General features: G+C 32.7%; 3 protein-coding genes across 7 annotated transcripts; all 3 read right to left on the bottom strand.

Annotated features, from left to right (window-relative positions):
* Positions 1 to 387: 387 nt before the first annotated feature.
* On the bottom strand, positions 388 to 8369 carry Ppcdc (phosphopantothenoylcysteine decarboxylase). Its single transcript, XM_080150390.1, has 8 exons — positions 8277 to 8369; positions 7970 to 8007; positions 3681 to 3777; positions 3097 to 3190; positions 1645 to 1706; positions 1318 to 1426; positions 1025 to 1127; positions 388 to 711 (listed from the first exon to the last, which is right to left on the bottom strand). Exons 1-7 carry the CDS (start codon positions 8339 to 8341, stop codon positions 1041 to 1043), a joined length of 552 nt encoding a protein of 183 aa, XP_080006516.1. The 5' UTR covers positions 8342 to 8369; the 3' UTR covers positions 388 to 711; positions 1025 to 1040.
* LOC145310260 (uncharacterized) lies at positions 8334 to 11504 on the bottom strand. 3 transcript variants are annotated; one of them, XR_013876551.1, is made up of 6 exons: positions 11365 to 11504; positions 10993 to 11050; positions 10372 to 10476; positions 9880 to 9992; positions 9399 to 9621; positions 8334 to 8868 (listed from the first exon to the last, which is right to left on the bottom strand). XR_013876551.1 is itself a non-coding variant. In XM_080150391.1 (5 exons), exons 1-5 carry the CDS (start codon positions 11443 to 11445, stop codon positions 9487 to 9489), a joined length of 492 nt encoding a protein of 163 aa, XP_080006517.1. In that variant the 5' UTR covers positions 11446 to 11504; the 3' UTR covers positions 8334 to 9486. The 3 variants fall into 3 exon arrangements, 1 of the variants encoding a protein (XP_080006517.1); XR_013876552.1 differs by having other exon boundaries at positions 8334 to 8870; positions 9420 to 9621; XM_080150391.1 differs by having other exon boundaries at positions 8334 to 9621.
* Positions 11505 to 11633: 129 nt separating this feature from the next.
* LOC145310218 (ubiquitin carboxyl-terminal hydrolase 2-like) lies at positions 11634 to 19317 on the bottom strand. Of its 3 annotated transcripts, none has more exons than XR_013876549.1 (9): positions 19189 to 19317; positions 18428 to 18552; positions 17708 to 17849; positions 16238 to 16416; positions 15652 to 15788; positions 15235 to 15333; positions 14702 to 14776; positions 12840 to 14482; positions 11634 to 12557 (listed from the first exon to the last, which is right to left on the bottom strand). XR_013876549.1 is itself a non-coding variant. In XM_080150389.1 (8 exons), exons 3-8 carry the CDS (start codon positions 17815 to 17817, stop codon positions 14405 to 14407), a joined length of 678 nt encoding a protein of 225 aa, XP_080006515.1. In that variant the 5' UTR covers positions 17818 to 17849; positions 18428 to 18552; positions 19189 to 19317; the 3' UTR covers positions 11634 to 14404. The 3 variants fall into 3 exon arrangements, 1 of the variants encoding a protein (XP_080006515.1); XR_013876550.1 differs by having other exon boundaries at positions 11634 to 12504; XM_080150389.1 differs by having other exon boundaries at positions 11634 to 14482.
* Positions 19318 to 19582: the final 265 nt, after the last annotated feature.

Below are 19582 nucleotides of genomic sequence, written 5' to 3'. Positions count from 1 at the left end.
ATTATGAAAACTATCCCTTTAGAAATAGCTTCCCATCAAAAGGAATTAGAAAGCGGAATCAAAATTAATATCGAAATAAAATATAAATGTATTTAACAAACTAGCATTAAGCCTTAGCCTCGAGGGGATCTGTATTTAACAAAAGTAAAAATAGAACAACAAAAAATAGCCTAGAATTATCCGAAGACTTTAAAAAATACATAACTTTATTAAAAAGTATAACGCAATCAGTTCAGTTGTATTAGAAATAAAAAGTTTTAAACAAAAAAAGCTTATTACTTTATACATATATCAGGATAAATAATAAGGATCGTTATTTTACTGAATATGAATATAAGCTTGATAATATTTTTTATTGGCCTTTCCTAATTTTATTTTCATTGGTCAAGATCTAGATAATTTCATAATGAATAAATTCCTGAAATATTAATAAGTTGAAACAAAATTGTAAACAGCCATGACAGCTTAACATCTGGAAAACTGTGTGTCATCACTTTACAAAAAACAAGGTGTTACAAAAGATTCCCTTTTAACAAATATTTGAAATTATAACTGTTATAACTAATGCTTTATGTTTTTTAATCACTAAGATTTGTTTTTTTATTTTAAATTAACTAAAAAAAATTAGGTTTCCGAATTTATTACTACTGTTTGGTAGATTCTTTTATTTCGTAGATTTTTTCTTTTTAAGTATTACATTTTGTATAACCTGATAATAAAGGATGTTTTATGAATTGTATCTTGTCATTTTAAAATTGTGAATTGCTTTGATCAAATACTAACGGTAATGCCTAACACTGAGGGAATATGGGGTGGGGGAAGCCGACCCTTCACTTTCAACTTTAGATTTAAAGAGAAGAAAAGTTTTTGGAGGGTTCTTTTTACTGTGGGCGAATTCTTTTGGGAGGACGAAAAAATATAATAATATAACTGTAAACCTTCCCGGGACATATAAGAAGCTTTACTATAAATTTCAAAAATTTTTGTTGAAAGATAAGATAATTTCTCTCATAAAAGATTCCCTAAGAAACGCAGCTACTCTATAGGTGAGTATTTATGGCCGTCAGAATGTCATCAACACTTGCCATTGCTCCAGCCCCAGTATCGCCACATATCAAAGTTTTGATCTACAAAAAATATATATATATGAGACCATAATTATGAGAATATGCAATGCACACTGGAATAACAACTTTTAGAAGTATTTGTTCCGATAAAAAAATATTTATTCCGAAGTAGTACAGACGGACAGACAAACATACAAGTTGAGCTTTATTTAGAATCGTTAAAGATAGCAAGTATTTTTTTTTAATTAACCTGGGTTGGCAAAACTGTGAATCCCCAGGAGTTGATAATTTCCAGTTGGGGCTGTGTTACAGGGTGCTCCCACATACATGTGTTCATAGCAGGAGCAACTATTACTGGCCTAAATATACACTGAGTTACAGGGTGCTCTCACCAGTAGATAAGCTTAGTAATAACCAACCAATATCAAGATATTTTGCTTCAAAAAAATACAAAGGTAGACAGGAAAACATACATTTCATCATTTAATATACCTACATGTATGTACTTACTTACATAATAAGATATTTTAAACACAAATAATTAAGGCTTTAGGAATGATAATAAAAAATGACCTACTTGCTAAAGTCCCATGCTCTAAGAACACAAGTTAAAAGATTGTCTGCAAATCCATTGGCAACCTAAAAATTAAACAATTAATTTGATTTAAACATTGAATTGTCATAATATTCCGCCAGTGTTACTGTTTTACTAAATATTTTATCCATATATACAACAATCTATCTCTATTCTAAAGACTAAAATCTCTATATCAATGTAATCCTTATACTAAAGTAACAGGATGTCTGTGTGTGTCTGTGTGTTTGTACCGAAGGATCTCACTAACCGCTGAACCGATCGGGTTCTTCTTTCCAGGGTAGATTCTCATAGGTCCTGGGAAGGTTTAAAACTATTTTGGGGAAGGGTACCACCACCCTCCCAAGAGAAATCATCCCTAGAAAAATATTACCCCTTCCCAAAAAAGAGACATAAACCAAGGGGGGGGGGGGAAGTTCTGACACATTTGCGTAAACGGTGATTATTGGCTTTATCTTTGGACTGAGAGGATAGGTTATTAGGGATAAAATCATTCTTATATGATGAATTTCCCCCAGATTTAAGATTTTTTCGATAGGCCTCCAGGTTCCGGAGCTCCAGGCCTCCAGGTGGTCTCTGTACAGGTAAAAATTAAAAATAATTATTTTTTTTTGAAGATTTAGAGGTTAACTTATAAAACAAAATATGCTTCTTTTTGATTGTTATTCACATATTTGAAGAAAAAACATAAATATTTTGTCTTATAAGCTGACTTCTAACTCTTAAAATTTTTTTTTTCTTTCCATTTTTACCTGTACAGAGACCACCTGGAGGCCTGGAGCTCCGGAACCTGGAGGCCTATCCAAAAAATCTTAAATCTGGGGAAAATTCATCATATAAGAATGATTTTATCCCTAATAACCTATCCTCTCAGTCCAAAGATAAAGCCAATAATCACCGTTTACGCAAATGTGTCAAAACTTCCCCCCCCCCCTTATTTCTCTAATTAAATATTTTAAATAAAAAAACATTCAAAGTACCACTAGAGGCCTCTAGGGGCGTAGCCGCTAGTCCTTATAATAAAGCAAAAGGATGTTTGCATGTCTGTACCAAAGAATCTCGCTAACCGCTGAACTGATCGGGTTTTCCTTAACAGGGTAGCTTCTCATAGGTCCCGAGAAGGTTTATAACTATTTTGTGGGAGGGTTCCACCAACCTCCTAAGAGAAATCGCCCCTAGAAAATATCCCCCCCCCCAACAAAAAGTCCCCCTCCCCAAAAAAATTTTTTTTTACTTTTTCTTTTAAATCTAAATAAGAAATTTTGCTATCAAATTTGACTCCCCGCTTCTCAAGTCCCCTAGATGCCTCTAGGGGCGTAGCCGCTAGTCATTTTACCTATAGTATTAGCATCTAAAGAAGTTATAAATTCTATTTAACTAACTATCTATCTATACTCTATAGTCTATTGGTAATCTATCTATCAATGTAATCACCTTAGCTAATGTGTTAGCATCTAAAGGAGCTATAATTGCTATATCTGTCCACTTTCTAAGGTCTATGTGTAAAACTGGATCACCACGCGTTTTCCTTAAAAAAATATTGTATGAGTTAAATACAGACTAAATTTCTATTTCATTTTTTTAAAAATCATACAATTATTCAACTGGTAGAAAAGAGTTTAGGGCTGCACAAAATTCTAAACAATAACAAAAATCAAGTGTAAAAATCAAATACCAAAAGAATATGAAAACATACATCAAACTTTTTTACCCAGTGCCTGATTTTGAGCTTTACTTCCAAGTATTCATATAAAATGGTTTTGAGATAAAAAGGATATGAGGGGGGAGGGGGTGGTTTTTCCTATGCTTATTGCCTTACCCATGCGTTGGCCCCTAAACATGAGAGGCCAAATGCTGCGAGTCTACCAAATACCCAATATAACCTAACCAAAAGAAGTAATAAACAAACTAAAACAAACCTCCTCCTTATGTTCATTATCAAACAGGAGGAGGGGGTGGGGGGTCTGTGCTTGGCAAGCTACTTAGAGGAAAATTGCCCGTAGTTTAATACCACCTACCAAAGAGTCCATTCGTCTTGATCTGTATGAATATCTACTCTTTCATTGGCTAATGTGGCAAGTTCAGGAAGAAAATGTTTGGAATGCTCTGTAACAACTTAAAAAACGAACATTCATTCACAAACAATACATAAAGGGGGGGGGGGCGTAATGACATTTATTCGTAATCCGTGAGCAAAATGGTCTTAAAATTTAGCTAGACCCTTCAAACTTGGTATATAAGCCTAGTCCTATAGGTATTACATCTAAATGGCAAAAAAATCTAAAAAATTTTATTTTAAGGTTAGGTTAGGTAAGAAAAACCCTGCGGAAATGGGGTTTTTAGGCTTTTTTTCGTCTATTTTGATGTGGACACTTAACTTAAATTGTTTTTTCTTAGGGTTTTAACTTAAATTCACTGTATCTATTCATATGGACTTTATTTAAGATGATTCAGCAAGTCGGGGACCGACCCCAGGGGGCTAGGTTGGTGGCCCGCAGGGGTTAAGTGCCTTTTTCCCAATACATATGTTGTAATACATCTAATTATAGGTTTTTTAGGTCAAGGAACTCAAATTTAGAGCTAAAATAAGCATTAGACTAATCTGAAGCTAGCCCCAGCGGGCTAGGTTGGTGGCCCGCAGGGGTTAAGTGCATTTTTTCCAATATATATCAAAATATAGGTTTTTTAGGTTAATAAACTCAAATTCTAAGCGAAAATTAGCATTAGACTAACCTGAAGCAACCCCCCCCCCCCCCCCGGGCTAGGTTGGTTTTCTGCAGGGCTTAAGAGCATTTAACTAACCTAAACTAGAAACTTACTTATATTTTAACATGTTTTTTTATAAACTTTGTCTATTAATGAGGACTTTATTTAAGATAATCCAGCAAGTCGGGCACCGACCCCAGAGGGCTAGGTTGGTGGCCCGCGGGGGTTAAGTGCATTTTTTCCAATATATATCTTGTTATATATCAAAATATAGGTTTTTTAGGTCAAGAAACTTAAATTCTGAGCGAAAATTACCATTAGACTAACCTGAAGCTAACCCCCCCCCCGGGCTAGGTTGGTTTTCTGCAGGGCTTAAGAGCATTTACCTAACCTAACCTAGAAACTTACTTATATTTTTACAGGTTTTTTTCTTGAATAAACTGTGTCTATTAATGAGGACTTTATTTAAAATGATCCAGCAAGTCGAGGACCGACTAATCTGAAGTTAGCCGCAGCGGGCTAGGTCGGTGGCCTGCAGGGGTTAAGTGCATTATTTTCCAAAATACATCTTGTGATATATCAAAATATAGGTTTTTAAGGTCGTGAACTCAAATTCAGAGCTAAAATAAGCATTAGAATAATCTGAAGCTAACCCCAGCAGGCTAGGTGGGTGGCCTGCAGGGGTTAAGTGCATTTTCCCAATATATATGTTGAGATACAACCAATTATAGGTTTTTTTAGGTCAAAGAATTCAAATTTAGAGCTGAAATAAGCATTAGACTAATCTGAAGCTAACACCAGCGGGCTAGGTGGGTTGCCAACAGGGCTTAAGTACATTTTACAGCTAATAAAAGGATCAGACTAATCTGAAGCTAGCCCCAGCGGGCTAGGTGGATTGCCTGCAAGTCCAAAGTGCATTTTACCTAACCTTACCTGGAACCTTACTTTTTTTTAGGGTTTTTTCTGGAATAAACTGTGTCTATTTATGAGAACATTATTTAAGATGATCAAGCAAGTTGGGGACCGACCCCAGCAGGCTAGATGGGTGGCCCGCAGGGGTTAAGCGCATTTTTAAAAAGTATGTGCTGTCATACATAAAATTATAGGTTTTTTAGGTCTAGAAATTCAAATTGAGAGCTAATAATTGAATCAGACTAATCTGAAGCTAGCCCCTGCGGGCTAGGTGGGTTGCCTGCAAGGCTTAAATGCATTTTACCAAACCTAACCTAGAATCTTACTTTTTTGAAGTTTTTTTAATTGAATAAACTGTTCATGAGAACATTATTTAAGATGATCTAGCAAGTCGGGGACTGATCCAGGCGGGCTAGGTTTTACTTAGATACACAGTGTTCAGTCCTAAAGCCATCATTTAAAAGATTCTTCATACAGGAGGCTGACCCAAGGAGGTCCCCAACTTGCTGGATCATCTAAAAAAATTTCCTCATTCATAGACACAGTCCATTCAAGGAAAAAACCAAAAAATAAGTAAGTTTCTAGGTTAGGTTAGGTAAAATGCACTTAAGCCCTGCAGAAGATCTACCTAGCCCGCGGGGGTTAGCTTCAGGTAAGTTTTATGCTTATTTTAGCTCTGAATTTGAGTTTCTTGACCTTAAAAACCTATATTTTGATATATAACAAGATATATATTGGAAAATAATGCATTTAACCCCTGCGGGCCACCGACCTAGCCCGCTGGGGCTAGCTTCAGATTAGTCTTATGCTAATTATAGCTCTAAATTTGAGTTAACTGACCTAAAAAAACTTATAATTAGATGTATAACAACATATATATTGGGAAAATTGCACTTAACCCCTGCGGGCCACCAACCTAACCTGATGGGGTCGGTTCCCGACTTGCTGGATTATCTTAAATAAAGTCCTCATTAATAGACAAAGTTTATTCAAGAAAAAACATGTAAAAATATAAGTAAGTTTATAGGTTAGGTTATGTAAATACTCTTAAGCCCTGCAGAAAACCAACCTAGCCCGGGGGGGTTAGCTTCAGGTTAGTCTAATGTTAATTTTTGCTCAGAATTTGAGTTTCTTGACCTAAAAAACCTATATTTTGATATATAACAAGATATATATTGGGAAAAAATGAACTTAACCCCTGCGGGCCACCAACCTAGCCCGCTGGGGCTAGCTTCAGATTAGTCTAATGCTTATTTTAGCTCTGAATTTGAGTTCCTTGACCTATAAAACCTATAATTAGATTTATCACAACATATGTATTGGGAAAAAGGCACTTAACCCCTGCGGGCCACCCATCTAGCCCCCTGGGGTCGGTCCCCGACTTGCTGAATCATCTTAAATAATGTCCATATGAATAGATACAGTGTATTTAAGTTAAAACTCTAAAAAAAAACAATTTAGGGTAAGTTTCCACATCAAAATCGACCAAAAAAAGCCTAAAAACCCCATTTCCGCAGGGTTTTTCTTACCTAACCTAACCTTAAAATAAAAATTTTTGGATTTTTTTGCCATTTAGATGTAATACCTATAAGACTAGGCTTATATACCAAGTTTGAAGGGTCTAGCTAAATTTTAAGACCATTTTGCTCACGGATTACGAATAAATGTCATTACGCCCCCCCCCCCCTTTAAACAACAAAAAATAAGTGGTATTGCCAGGGGTGTATTATAATGTATATTCTGGATAAGATTCATTTTCCCCAGCTGCAAAATATTTCATTCCCCCCCCCCCTTGTGTTCCCCCAAGGAGGGGGAAAATATGGAGGGAAAAAATTTCAGTAGGTACTCTTTTTTTATTCATTTTTACCTCTCCTACAATTTTCTAGTTTTAGGGGGGTACAAAATTGAAAAAAAATTTCTAAGAGGATAACGCCAGGGGATCTTATGCAGAATTTACACCTCTCAGGGTTTAATAGATTTACAGGGTAAAATAAGACTAATGTAAAATAATTCATATTTTAGGTATATATTAAGGAATAAAACGTTTACACATCAAATAATAATGACTTAGACATTTACACTTTTAAGTTATCGGAAATGAATAGGTATATATTCAAATTTTTTATGAAAAAAAGGGAGGGGGGGTTAAATGCAACCATCTCGATATCAATGAATAATGGCCCTTGGAATTCGAATTTCGATCTGAAATTTTGCATGAATAATCCTTGGTAGGTCTATTTTCCCTAAATCGAACAAAAAGTTGGAAAAGTAACTGCTAACGACTGGCGGCTCAGCCGTTTTGCCATTTTTTGGATATCTTAAGAGCAAATTAGTCACGTGACCTATCTAAACATAACACTTTTTGACGCTCAAAAACCTTATCAAACGGTTCTAGCCGGTAACTATTGGTACTAGAAAGTTAAATAATGGTTATTTCTATCATTTACCATAAATTAAACCAAAAATATGTTTTTAAAAGTTGATTCCTACGTAATTAATGTTGAATTTGCCCTGAAAATAGGCAAAAAAAACGGCTAAACGGCTGAGCCGCCAGCCGTTACTTTTCCAACCTTTTGTTCGATTTAGGGAAAACAGACCTACCAAGGATTACTCATGAAATATATATAAGAAATTACAAACAGCATGCTAACCACATATAATAAGTTTTTAAATTAAAATAGTGAATTACCTAGTTTGATGCGAATGTCTGGGTTTTCAAGTAATCTGAAATTAATCATGAGTTACAGATATTTATTGCTAAGCCTTTAAAATTTTAGACAAATATGACAACATCCATAAAAGCGAAGCTTAGGAACAATTTTTAACGTCTTTAGATATGACGCGTTGTTGAGTCTTGATTAAAACTTATCACCTCCCCAACGACGACCGGATGCACTACGTGTTAGGTCTAAGTCACGGGTAATGACCAAAGTTAACCGTTTCAAATATTATCATCCTTATATCAATAGGTGAATTAATTCATGATTATTTCCCTGTTCAAAATTTCTGGAATTTTGATAGCAGCGACACTACCTGTACACCCTAACAACACATTTTTCATCTGAAATATAATAAATCTATCAGTCTTAAATCTATATTGTCAGGGATTAGACATTAAAATTTTTATATAATAATTCGAGTATGAAAGATGAAAATAACCTTTCTGCTTTAGTAATAGGACACAATTCTGTATCATATATTTCAGCTGTTTCTTAAAATTAACTATCAACACAAAAAAAATAATTTCTAGGTACAGGAAATGATTCTTATATTATAATTTTTTTCAGATATCTAAAGCCATGCATTGGTTATTTAAAATAAAATATAGTATCTCAATATTTGTAGCACAGCCTTGAATTACAGCATTAGTTTTAGTTAGACTAGGAAGTTAATAGTGAATTCCCTCTAAGTGCCTAGTCGAGCAAAGCAACTCCATCAAATCAAATGTAATAATGTAGTTTTCTGTTTATTTTTCTACTTTAGGTCAGGTTTGGTCAAAGTATATTGGGTAGTCCAACAGGATTAGGGCACCGTAGTTATTCTTTTCAATATTTATTTCAAACTTTGAGGGAAAGCACCTAAAAGGGACTATCCACGAACAATAGCAAGTGATTCTAAGCAACTTCCAGCAGAATTTTTCTAAATGTTTTTTGGTGAATATACTAGGGTTATGTTTAATATCGTTATATAGACTAAAAAAATAAAGTTTCACTATGGTTTTCTATAAATAAAACTTTGAAATGTTAAGCATTTTTTGAAGAAATATCATCAAATGTTTTATTGGAATTAAAAGTTCAAATAAAATAATACATTAAAATATAATGTAAAAAATTACGAAAGTACATTACTAAAACTGTTTTCAGTATTACAAGATACCATCCCGTTTTCTAAAATAACATTTTACATTTAAAAAGTTTACTTTTGTGGCATAGCAGTTTGAACTCAACAAAACATTTGATGCTATTTAGTTAAAAATATCTAACATTTCAAGTTTTATTCATATAAAACCATGGTGAAACTAGATTTTAAAACTAATATAACAATATTAAACATAACACTGGTATATTCACCAAAAAAACATTTCAAATCACTGCTGGAAGGTGCTTAGAATCCCTTGCTTTTGTTCGTGGATAGTCCCCTTTCATTAAAATTGTCATGTTTAAAGTTGATAAATTCAATATCCAAACGTATGTATGTATATTAAATTTATTTTTGTGTAAATTTGTTTCTGAAATTGATGACAGCTTTATCGTACATGACAAGCATAAGAGCACCGAAAGGTATATACATTCCATTCATCAGTAACATTGTTCTTCGGCTTCCCATCATTGCTTGCTTGGCCTAAAGAAAAACAAGGAGGTCAACACCTATGTGAAGCGCAAAAATAATAACAGATATCATTTTGGTCAATAAAACATTTGGACAGACAAAATAAATGCAAAATAGCTGTACAAAAAGTAAAGGATCACATCTTATTTCGTAGCGAAGTAAATAATGTACTTGATGGTCATAAGAGTTTCAATAATTTCACCAAATTTTATTAAGTACAACTGAATAATTTAAAATACAATAAGATACAAAAAATGGCGGACATAGTACCTTATCAAAAGGAACTTCTGCCACACATGCGCTGGCGGCAGCTACCAGAGCCCATACAACTTGGCTTGACGTTGTCTCCCGGCGAGCGGTAAAGTATAATCCAAAAAATACACCTTAACCATAAATATCTAGCATTACTTTAAAACATTTACTCAAAGGTTTTATTTTTTGAAATAGAAGATTTTTGTTACTTAATCACGTGCCGTGATGTATTCAGCTTGAAATTCAAGAAACTACCTATTCATTAAGTCGGAATAAAATCGGAGAAAACTGGTTTTGGAATGTAAACAAATGGATGTAAGAAATGGAGAGAAAAAATAAGTGAACTGAAAGAAATAGTTTGCTAGAATACTAATCCCGTGTCCTTGCGTTACTAGGCTTCACACGCACACAGCTTTAAAATAAAATTACCAAATAACGAGTATAACAGACAGACCAACGTCATATGCTTGTAGGAAAGCTTTTCATTTAAGAATGATACATTTTACTAACCCGAGTAAGGCACAGTTGAAAGTGAATGCCTGAACTTAATTTTGCCTTGAATAACTCCTCTACGCACAAAATCAAAGGGAAAAACCGAGGCGGCTCCGAGAAAACCTATCAATATCATTATATTAGTAATATATTATTAAAAATAATGGGATGCGTGTCTATCTGTCTAACTGATGGTTTTATCACTGGTTTAGCTTCCCTACAAAATCACCCATAAAAAAAATAACATTCTTTACTTATACTTTTAAAACTAAAATTTAAAATGGAGGGTCGACTTACTTTTTGTTTAGTGGATAAGTTGAAATCGAAATATTTTTTCCTTACAAAAATTTTTCCTTACGTAAACCCTGTACGGTAAAAATGATTATTGATCAATATTTACTTTTACGAAGTATTTTAACCATAATTATTTAATTAAAATAACAAGGAATGTTAGTTTACAGGAAAAGAAAAAATTTAATATTCAATTTTTTAACCACTTGTATTTTACAGGTTATAGACAAATAAAATTGGTAATTGAATCGTTTTGTACTTAATTCGTTGTGGAAGATGTTTGAAAGGGCCACTGCAATAATTAATTGGAAAAAGACGCTACTAAGCAAGTCAATGCGTAAACAATACCTGCTAAGCCACCAATAAAAAAGGGAAATGCAGACGAACCTTCTATTGGTTTCAATTCCTGAAAGAAATAACTTTTGATAGTTTTCATCATAATTACAATATAAATTTAGTTAAAATTATTGTTTGTATGTTAAATATATCGCTAACCAACGAACCAATTGTATTATATATTCTAGGAAAGCTTTAGAGAACCTTAAGATCCCGATAACCACTGGACCAATAAAGTTTTCTTTTTCATTGAAGTTTTAATATGTCCAAGGCAGGTTTTAAACAATTTAACGGGAAATTTCACCCCTACACTGCACTGTAAAAAATACCTCTTGACTAATGTGCCAAATGGCGAAGCCGCTTGATAGAAGGTATTTTATTTACCTTAATGTTTTGATTGTGAATTAAGGCCAGATTAATAAATCCATGGAACAAGAACGAGGATATGTAGTCTGCACAAAACATTGGTTTTTTTTTAATATCAACCTTCCTTTCTTATTAGTTTTGTTAATTTCTAATTCATTCATTTCAATTGGACCATTGAAAAAAAATCACTTAACAATCACTAGATTTGTTTTCATTTTCCATTGATTTAATGTTTTATTGTGATTTAATCACGTTTTTAGAATTCTTAACTCCCGCATTTTTAAATATCTGTAAAAAGATTAATTTGCTACAAGAAGCACAGGTAAAAATATTACAATATCAATTCAATATTAGGACAAGGACATGTAACATGTAAAAAAAAACTGGAATTTTAACAAAAAAAATACATAATAGCGATCGGTATGTATGTAAATAATAAATAAAAGGATTACATCATGAGATTATATAAATCATAATTTAGCCTCAACCCATTTAATTTATTTCATTAGACATTTTGTTAAAAAAGAACTAAAATCAACTGAAGGAATTTGCTTTTCTCCAAGATATTAAACAAATAATATTAGGTTTAAATTTCACAAAGAGAAATTTTAGAGTTTTATACGTCATTATTGTACAACTATTTTCATAATATTAAATTTCAATAATTTTTATTCTTAAGAAGGATCTTAAGGGATTGGACAATTGACGATAAATTAACCCTTAATCATTCAAGATTTTAAAAAAGTACTTAAAAGTTTTAATGCAACTAATGAGATGAAGGGTTGATAAAACTGTTGCTAATTTACAGTCCAATATCCCATCCCTCCTTAGCTCCTTAGGGAATTATCATTCAAAATAATTTACGTATTTCTATCACTAGTATCCTTATTAAAATGAAAATTATCTAACTTCTTTTTATGTTATAATGAACATCAATGGTATTAAAATGAAAAAAAACTGGTTTAGGTTTATGGTATAAATATGAACTATTAGTATTGTAAATAAAAAATAAATGAATAAAATAAATGATTGATACATTTTGAACTGTATGTAATAGACGATTTTACAATGACAACAAAAGACAAACAACATATCCTTATTATTAATCTTATGGGTGATATATTTTGTTTTCTCAATTTAATAAAAATTAAAATATCACTTTTTAAAATTAAAAGAGTATTAAATAAAACCAATCAGTTTAAAAAATGTGTCTAGATGCAGTTGATGGTAAAATGCTTTGGACTATTTTTTTTCTCCAAAAATCTATTATGTTCTTACAAAATTTTAACTAAAAAAAGCAGGCCAACAAATATTTTGAATAGTAACAGGGGTGTAAGAAGACTTCATTTACGCTTGTTCCCATGTACAATATACCATCAGGTGTTGGCTAGGTATTAAAGATTATTCATAGACCTTCTTCTCCTAAAGATAAGCCTTTGTAGACTTTTGGAGAATTCGATCACTGGAACATTTAATTTTACCATGAACTGCACCCGATCCAAAACTCTGCTTTTCATTTATAAATTTTTCCTTTTGTAAAATTTCGTTGGTCCACGATACCCTGAAATCTAAAAGCTAAATATAATAGGCCCTAAGTATTGAGCTAAAATATTAATTTCTATCTAAAAATTTTCCATATATTTTACATTCTAATATTAATAGCAACTGCAAATAACAACAGTGCAAATTTGTTCAATTTCTTATCCTCAGGATTAAAGGGATTGGACAATGGGCGATAAATTAACCCCTTCTTCACCCAACCCAAAAAAATATAGTTTTATCCATTAAGTATATTAAAATTTCTTGAAGTCTGAGGAATGTTTCTTCTCCCAATCCTTTATGGGGAACATTCATTTACCGTCCACTATCCCCCATCTCCCTAGTAATCCTTTCCTATATCTATAAAAAAAAATTGTATGAATAAAAACATATTACTAAAAACTGCAACTTTCAAAGTAATCTGAAAATATAAAAAGGTGAAACTTACTAGTTGATAGAGATTATCAAAATTAAATATGTATATTTGCTAATTGTTGAGAATCAAGCAGGGATAAGAAACATAATTATAAAAAAACTATGTGAAATAATTTTGATATTTAGAATTATATATAAAAATGGTCTAAAAAGTGAACAAAATGGTCTAAATATTGAGCTAGATTCTTGAAACTTGATACATAAGCCTAGTCCTATAGGTACTACATCTAAATGGCAAAATAATTAAATTTTTGTTTATTTTTAGGTTAGGTTAGGTAAGAAAAACCCAGCGGAAATGGGCGAAAATGGGGTTTTAAGGTTTTTTTTTATGTAGAAACTTACCATTAATTGGGGACCGACCCCAGCGGGCTAGGTGGGTGGCTTGTAGGAGTAAAGTGCATATTTTCTAAAGTTTGTGTATCATATATCAAAAATAGGTTTTTGAGTTTTGGTCTTAAACTTGCTGAGGAAAAAACTTAAGAAAAAACAATTAAAAGTAAGTTTTTACATCAAATTACACCAAAACAGAACAAAAAAGGTCTAAAAATCCCATTTCCGCAGGGTTTTCTTACCTAACCTTAATATAAAAAAATTGTATTTTTTTTCATTTAGATGTATTACCTATAGGACTGGGCTTATGGACCAAGTTTCAAGAATCTAGCTTAATATTTAGACCATTTTGCTCAATGTTTAAGTTTGATATCATTACGCACACCCCCCTTATATCTATTCAAAAGTTGCCTATGTTTTAAATCATTAAGATCAACTATAAGTATGCATCAAATTTTCCCTATCCCTATTTTTTCAGATCTTTATCAGTCTGTGCAGTATAAAATAATGAGTTTTCTGTTGTTCTTTATTCTCCCATGGTAAATTTGTCTAGTCTAGTTCCACAGTAATTGGTTCCATATTGGTGGTAGCTAGTCTAGTTCCACAGTATCTGGTTTCATACTGGTGGTAGCTAGTCTAGTTCCACAGAATCTGGTTCCATAATTGTGGTAGCTAGTCTAGTTCAACAGTTTCTGGTTCCATGATTGTGGTAGCTAGTCTAGTTCCACAGTATCTGGTTCCATAATGGTGGTAGCTAGTCTAGTTCCACAGTTTCTGGTTCTATGCTGGCTGTGGCTGCTACACTTGTCTCCCCAATATTCAAAGGACCTAGTCAATTTCCCTTCTTTCATGTAATTGAATTTATCTAAGCAAATACTATAAAACACTAGGTATTTATTTAAAAATAATTCTTTTATACAAATAGGAAAAGGTTGGAGTTTTTAAAATCTAATTAAATTTGAGCTTGAATTTCTGTTAAAATAATAGGCACAATCTAAGTATCAGAAAAATATTTAAATTTGAAAATTATATGAAAGAAAAATATTCCTAGAATAGGTCCCAGAGATTGATTATTTTCTTTAGAGTTTTGTGTGCTAATTTCTTCTTCATAATCTATATCTTCCATCTAAATTAAAATACAAGGGGTAAGGCCTATACTACACATAAATTCATGTCTTCATACTCATAGAATCTTAGGTATCAGTGCTTTTTTCAATATTTATTTTGATTACCTATTTCATTTAAAAAGGGAAATCATAAATTCATCATATAAAAATTTGAATTATCTTAACATGAACTATGTAAGTATCAATAATATAAACTGCTTAAATTAATAAATATTATTTTATTAAAATAGAAATCTTGATGATTAGGTAATGCATCTAATATTTTAGTGTGGTCAAATGTACTCAAGTAATATTACATTTTAATATATTAATACGCGACATTAAAAATTAAATACATTCTTTAAACAACAATTCTTTAAAAACAATAATCTTTTATAATATAGGTTAATCAAATCTAGTTTCTTTTTAGTTTTAAACATAAGGTAGTATATAAGATAATTTAAAATGATTTATATACCTTGGGTGGAATGTTGACAGTAAAGTTAAGACCAGATCTTTGATAAAACAGGACGTAAGCATCATCTTGACCCTCACCTTCTGGCACTCTCGGATCAACCTACAAAATAAGGCATTCTGTGTTAAGAAGTGAATAGATTATTTAAGGGCAATTTCCCTACAACTGAAGTAAACCACAAGTTTATTTTATTGTTATGTTATGAAGTAATAATTAGGAGAACTCCACAGGGTATTGCAAATAAAGGAGGGGGAACCTTCGATTCCCCCTAACTGAAACATTTAATAATCCACACCAAGACTTGAGGAGAAAGGTGATCATCAAATCTTTTTTAATGTGTAACCTAGAGATAATTATAAAGTAAAGCCACTAGAAAACAAATAGTATTTCAACCACAAGAAAAACTTAAAATACTTATACCTGTGAATCATTGAAATAATGCCAGTCCCCTGAAATAGGATGCTTGGTGTAGGCAGTGTAGTGTCCTCCTGTGGGTGATCCAAAATGACAGACTGTGGCATACAAATTGAATAGTTCACCACCGTGCTGTAGCGGTCCTAGAATACGTATTTTTTTTATATATTGAAGGAATCTTAAGGGATAAGACAATGGACGATAAATTGATGTACATTAATGATAAATAAAATTACTCCTTATGTAGGTAGATTTTTATTTTGGGTTGAAACGTTTGGACAATTAACTGAATGAAGCCACCAATCAAAATTAAATAAAAGTACACAAAGCCTTTAAAAATTGTTTTTTGTTTGATATTTTTTAAATATAACTAGTTGGTTGTCAAAGTCATATTTTTTAGGCAGCTAACAGACTCAATAATGATTACAGTACTAAAAGTACACGAAAGGAACTTCTCCATTTTCCTCATTTTTTTTCTATTGTACCTTAGCTTAGAAATACGTTATAATGCCTTTATTATATAAAAAGACCCTTACATGAAGCATCAACCGGTAAGTGTTCAATTTTTGCAATGATATCAAACAGAACTAACCTGACAAATAAGGATTAAGATCCAGTTCCTTGACCGGAAATTGGACACGCTTATCCAGCTTGACACTGCCGGCGACCCCTCCAGGGCCTCGCTCCAGGTAGACAAACCGTTTCAGGATGATTATCAGGAAATCTGGATACCGCCAGACTGACAACGTTTTTGTGGCCGTTCGATTTTTCCTAAAGTTATTAGTTTGATTCATTAGGTACAAATAATAGAATACAAATGAGTAGGAAATATCAATTACAATAAGGATATAACTATTACATTGGCAGTAGACACACAATCTATAATACAAAGTAGCTTGATGTCTGTCCGTCCGTCTGAAGCTTAAGATCTCGGTAACCACTGAACCGATTGGATTCTACTCTTCAGGGTATATACCTACCGGTCCTGTGGTGGTTTTAAGCTATTTTCTTGGGGGGTGGGACACTCCTAACCCCCCAAAAATGAAAATTTCCCCCTAAAAAAAAAATTTTCATATTTTTTTCTAATTTTAATGTTTTTTAAGTTTTTATATAATTTTATATATGTTTTAAATTTTTTATATCTTTTTATATTTTTTTATACTTTTTTATACTTTTTTATACTTATTTATATTTTTAATTTTTTTTCTTCTTTTTAAATTTCTTTTCTTCTTTTAAACTTTGTTTTTTCAAATACAAAAAGATTGTGAAACCTTCCTTCTCCTGTAGGGGCGAAGCCCCAAAAAGGCTAATGGCAAAGAAATTTTTAAAAACATGAAAAAAGAGAAAAAATTCGAAGGGTTTAGAAAATATAAATTAATATAAATAAATATAAACAGTTATAAAAGTTATAAAGAGTTATAAAGAGTTATAAAATGTTATAAAGAGTTATAAAAAGTTATAAAATACAGAAAATATCTAAAAAAAATGTAAAAAAAAAATTTTAATTCTCCCCTGAACCTTTAGGGAAAAAGTCCCTAGAGGCTAGGGGCGAAGCCACTAGTTTATTATACAGAACACTCAAACAACGGACCATAAAGGTAAATTATATTGTCTAGAGAAGAAAGATGTACTAAAAGGGGGGGGGGGGGGAATGTGGTGACTCGTGCCACGACATACCAGCAATTTTATTTTGGGTGCTACTCCCTTAGTTTTAGAGATAATTGGGTGAAATCTTTTGGGCTGGGTCACTAATTACCCCAACTAGTGGTATCTTTAAAAGAAAACGGCGGCGGGTCCGCCGCTCCTGCCGTTCGCCGCCATTTTCCGCGGCGAACGGCGGGAGCGGCGGACCCGCCGCCGTTTTTTTTGAAAGATACCACTAGTTGGGGTAATTAGTGACCCAGCCCAAAAGATTTCACCCAATTATCTCTAAAACTAAGGGAGTAGCACCCAAAATAAAATTTCTGGTATGTCGTGGCACGAGTCACCACATTTCCCCCCCCCCCCCCCTTTATTTTAAAAAATCATAAAAAAAGAACCAAACCAATGTAATCGGTTATACCTGCAAACAGGACAGAACCATGGGTTATTTTCGTCCAGAAGTTCTCTGCTGGAGAATGCCCGCAGGCAATCGTCCAGGGTCAGGGATGCAGGGATACGAGGCTCATCCATGGAAACATCTCTTACAACACTGCGTCTTTTTTCTTAATATGATAAAAAAGTATTGGCGTTTTCCTCTTAGTGCCTCATTCAACACGGAATGTTTTTTTTATTAATTTAGACCACATTAGGTTAGGTTAGGTTGTTATAGGTAGGTAGGTACCTGATAGTCCCCGCAGGGTAAGGCATACGGGAAAAAATACCCCCTTAAATTTATAATGACTTATAAAATATGAGGGGGGTGAGGGGTTCACTGCTCGAAATGCACTTTTAAAGGTTAAGAAGCACCAAAGTAATATCTCAAACTATTCGTAATTCTTTGAAGACGATGATTTTTGTTGTTTGTACAATGTATTTTAGAGAGTACATATTGAATTTAAGTGACTTATATTTTTTTCTTCTTGCCTTTTTTTTGTAATTTACCAATGGTAAATACCTTTGAAATAGTGTTGGTTCCCTTAATGTGCCTAGTCGGCCGTTATTTTTGATCAGGAAAGATTAGATTCTTGTTAGGGAGTAGGAACAGGAAAAAAAGACACCATTTTTTTAGGGATGGCACTTTTAGGGAAAATAACGAAACAACAATTTACAAGATGAATACAAATGTATAAAAAAAACTTACCGAGTATTGATAAAGGAACAGAATGAATTCTCTTGGCAATTTTATCTCCAGGTTTGAGGATAATTTCTCCATTTTCTGACAGAGCAGACAAAGGACATCCTCGACACTTCACAGAAGCTTCACACCTGTCAAATATTTTGGTTTTAGACGGAAAATTTAATATATCAAAAATTAAAGACTTAGTGGATCATGGAAAGAAAATGATGTAGCGGGTTTCGTCATATTTTCACAGTAGCTTTTGATTGGTTATTTTAGGTTAGGTAAATGATGATGATTGCCCTGCAGAGTTGAGACCCCCGCACGGGCTGGATATAGGAGAAAAGCTAATGTCAAAATGCGACGAAATCCGCTACTTCGTTTTTATTCCATGATCCTACTTAGTTAATTCCCATTATTTTTAAATTAATGGTTTTCAACTTTTCATATGACCTACAATATATAACATGTATTATTTAAATACCCTTTTAAATAAATTGACTTACAATAAACCACACGTAAAAAAGTAAGTGTTTTACAATTTAAAAAATTTCTATTAGACTTATCACAATTTAGAATGCTAGATATGGAAATAAATAGAAGTATTTCTGCTTATTTTCTTCAACTTTTTTATTAACTTGAATACGTCATGTTATTAAGGTTTTCAAATCAAATAGCAAGAAAAAAAGCTAATTTATAAAACATGATTTCCTCACCATTACTGTATCTCATTCCTATACATGTGACCTCTGAAATCAGAGTGAACAAAGCAAAGAAATTTTTACCTTGAGCATTTGTCAGTCGTATCATTGACGAGGTAGAGAACAGGAGCTGTACTCTCCTCCTCTATGTCTCCATCACCAGTTTTAATATCATCCTTACCGCCTCCCTGACCATTTGTACATTTATTTTAAGGGTTATTTTAATAGCGCAGCTGCTCTACAACTAAGGTGTATATGTTTGTTTATACCAATATGTGAACTTAAGAGGAAATTCAATAATAAATAGTTTATATCCTTTGGGATGTTAAGCGAAAATAAAATAGGCACGACTGGTCCATTATTGCTTTCAAGGTAAGACCAGAAATTATAAGGAATAAGACAATGGACGATTAATTAGTTTACATCCATAATGATGAAAACAAAACTTCATCTCTACCTTCCCTGCACAAGCTACGCC

The sequence above is a fragment of the Acartia tonsa genome, chromosome 2 (assembly GCF_053477335.1).
Source record: "Acartia tonsa isolate MP-2025a chromosome 2, ASM5347733v1, whole genome shotgun sequence".
NCBI classification, from domain to species: Eukaryota; Metazoa; Arthropoda; class Copepoda; order Calanoida; family Acartiidae; genus Acartia; species Acartia tonsa.
The sequence above is the reverse complement of the archived record's forward strand: the minus strand, read 5'-3'. Positions and strand labels throughout refer to the sequence as shown.

Coding starts and splice junctions, on each gene's coding strand:
- Ppcdc (XM_080150390.1), bottom strand. CDS start 8,341: ATGAAAAATGTGTTGTTAGGGTGTACAGGTAGTGTCGCTGCTATCAAA. Junction 3,778..7,969: donor AGACATTCGCATCAAACTAG/GTAATTCACTAT, acceptor TCGTTTTTTAAG/TTGTTACAGAGCATTCCAAA. Junction 3,191..3,680: donor CAAGACGAATGGACTCTTTG/GTAGGTGGTATT, acceptor TATTTTTTTAAG/GAAAACGCGTGGTGATCCAG.
- LOC145310260 (XM_080150391.1), bottom strand. CDS start 11,445: ATGTTTTGTGCAGACTACATATCCTCGTTCTTGTTCCATGGATTTATT. Junction 10,477..10,992: donor TTTTATTGGTGGCTTAGCAG/GTATTGTTTACG, acceptor TGATATTGATAG/GTTTTCTCGGAGCCGCCTCG. Junction 9,622..9,879: donor CAGAAGTTCCTTTTGATAAG/GTACTATGTCCG, acceptor GTTTTTCTTTAG/GCCAAGCAAGCAATGATGGG.
- LOC145310218 (XM_080150389.1), bottom strand. CDS start 17,817: ATGGATGAGCCTCGTATCCCTGCATCCCTGACCCTGGACGATTGCCTG. Junction 16,417..17,707: donor TGGTTCTGTCCTGTTTGCAG/GTATAACCGATT, acceptor TAATAACTTTAG/GAAAAATCGAACGGCCACAA. Junction 15,789..16,237: donor TCTTAATCCTTATTTGTCAG/GTTAGTTCTGTT, acceptor TACGTATTCTAG/GACCGCTACAGCACGGTGGT.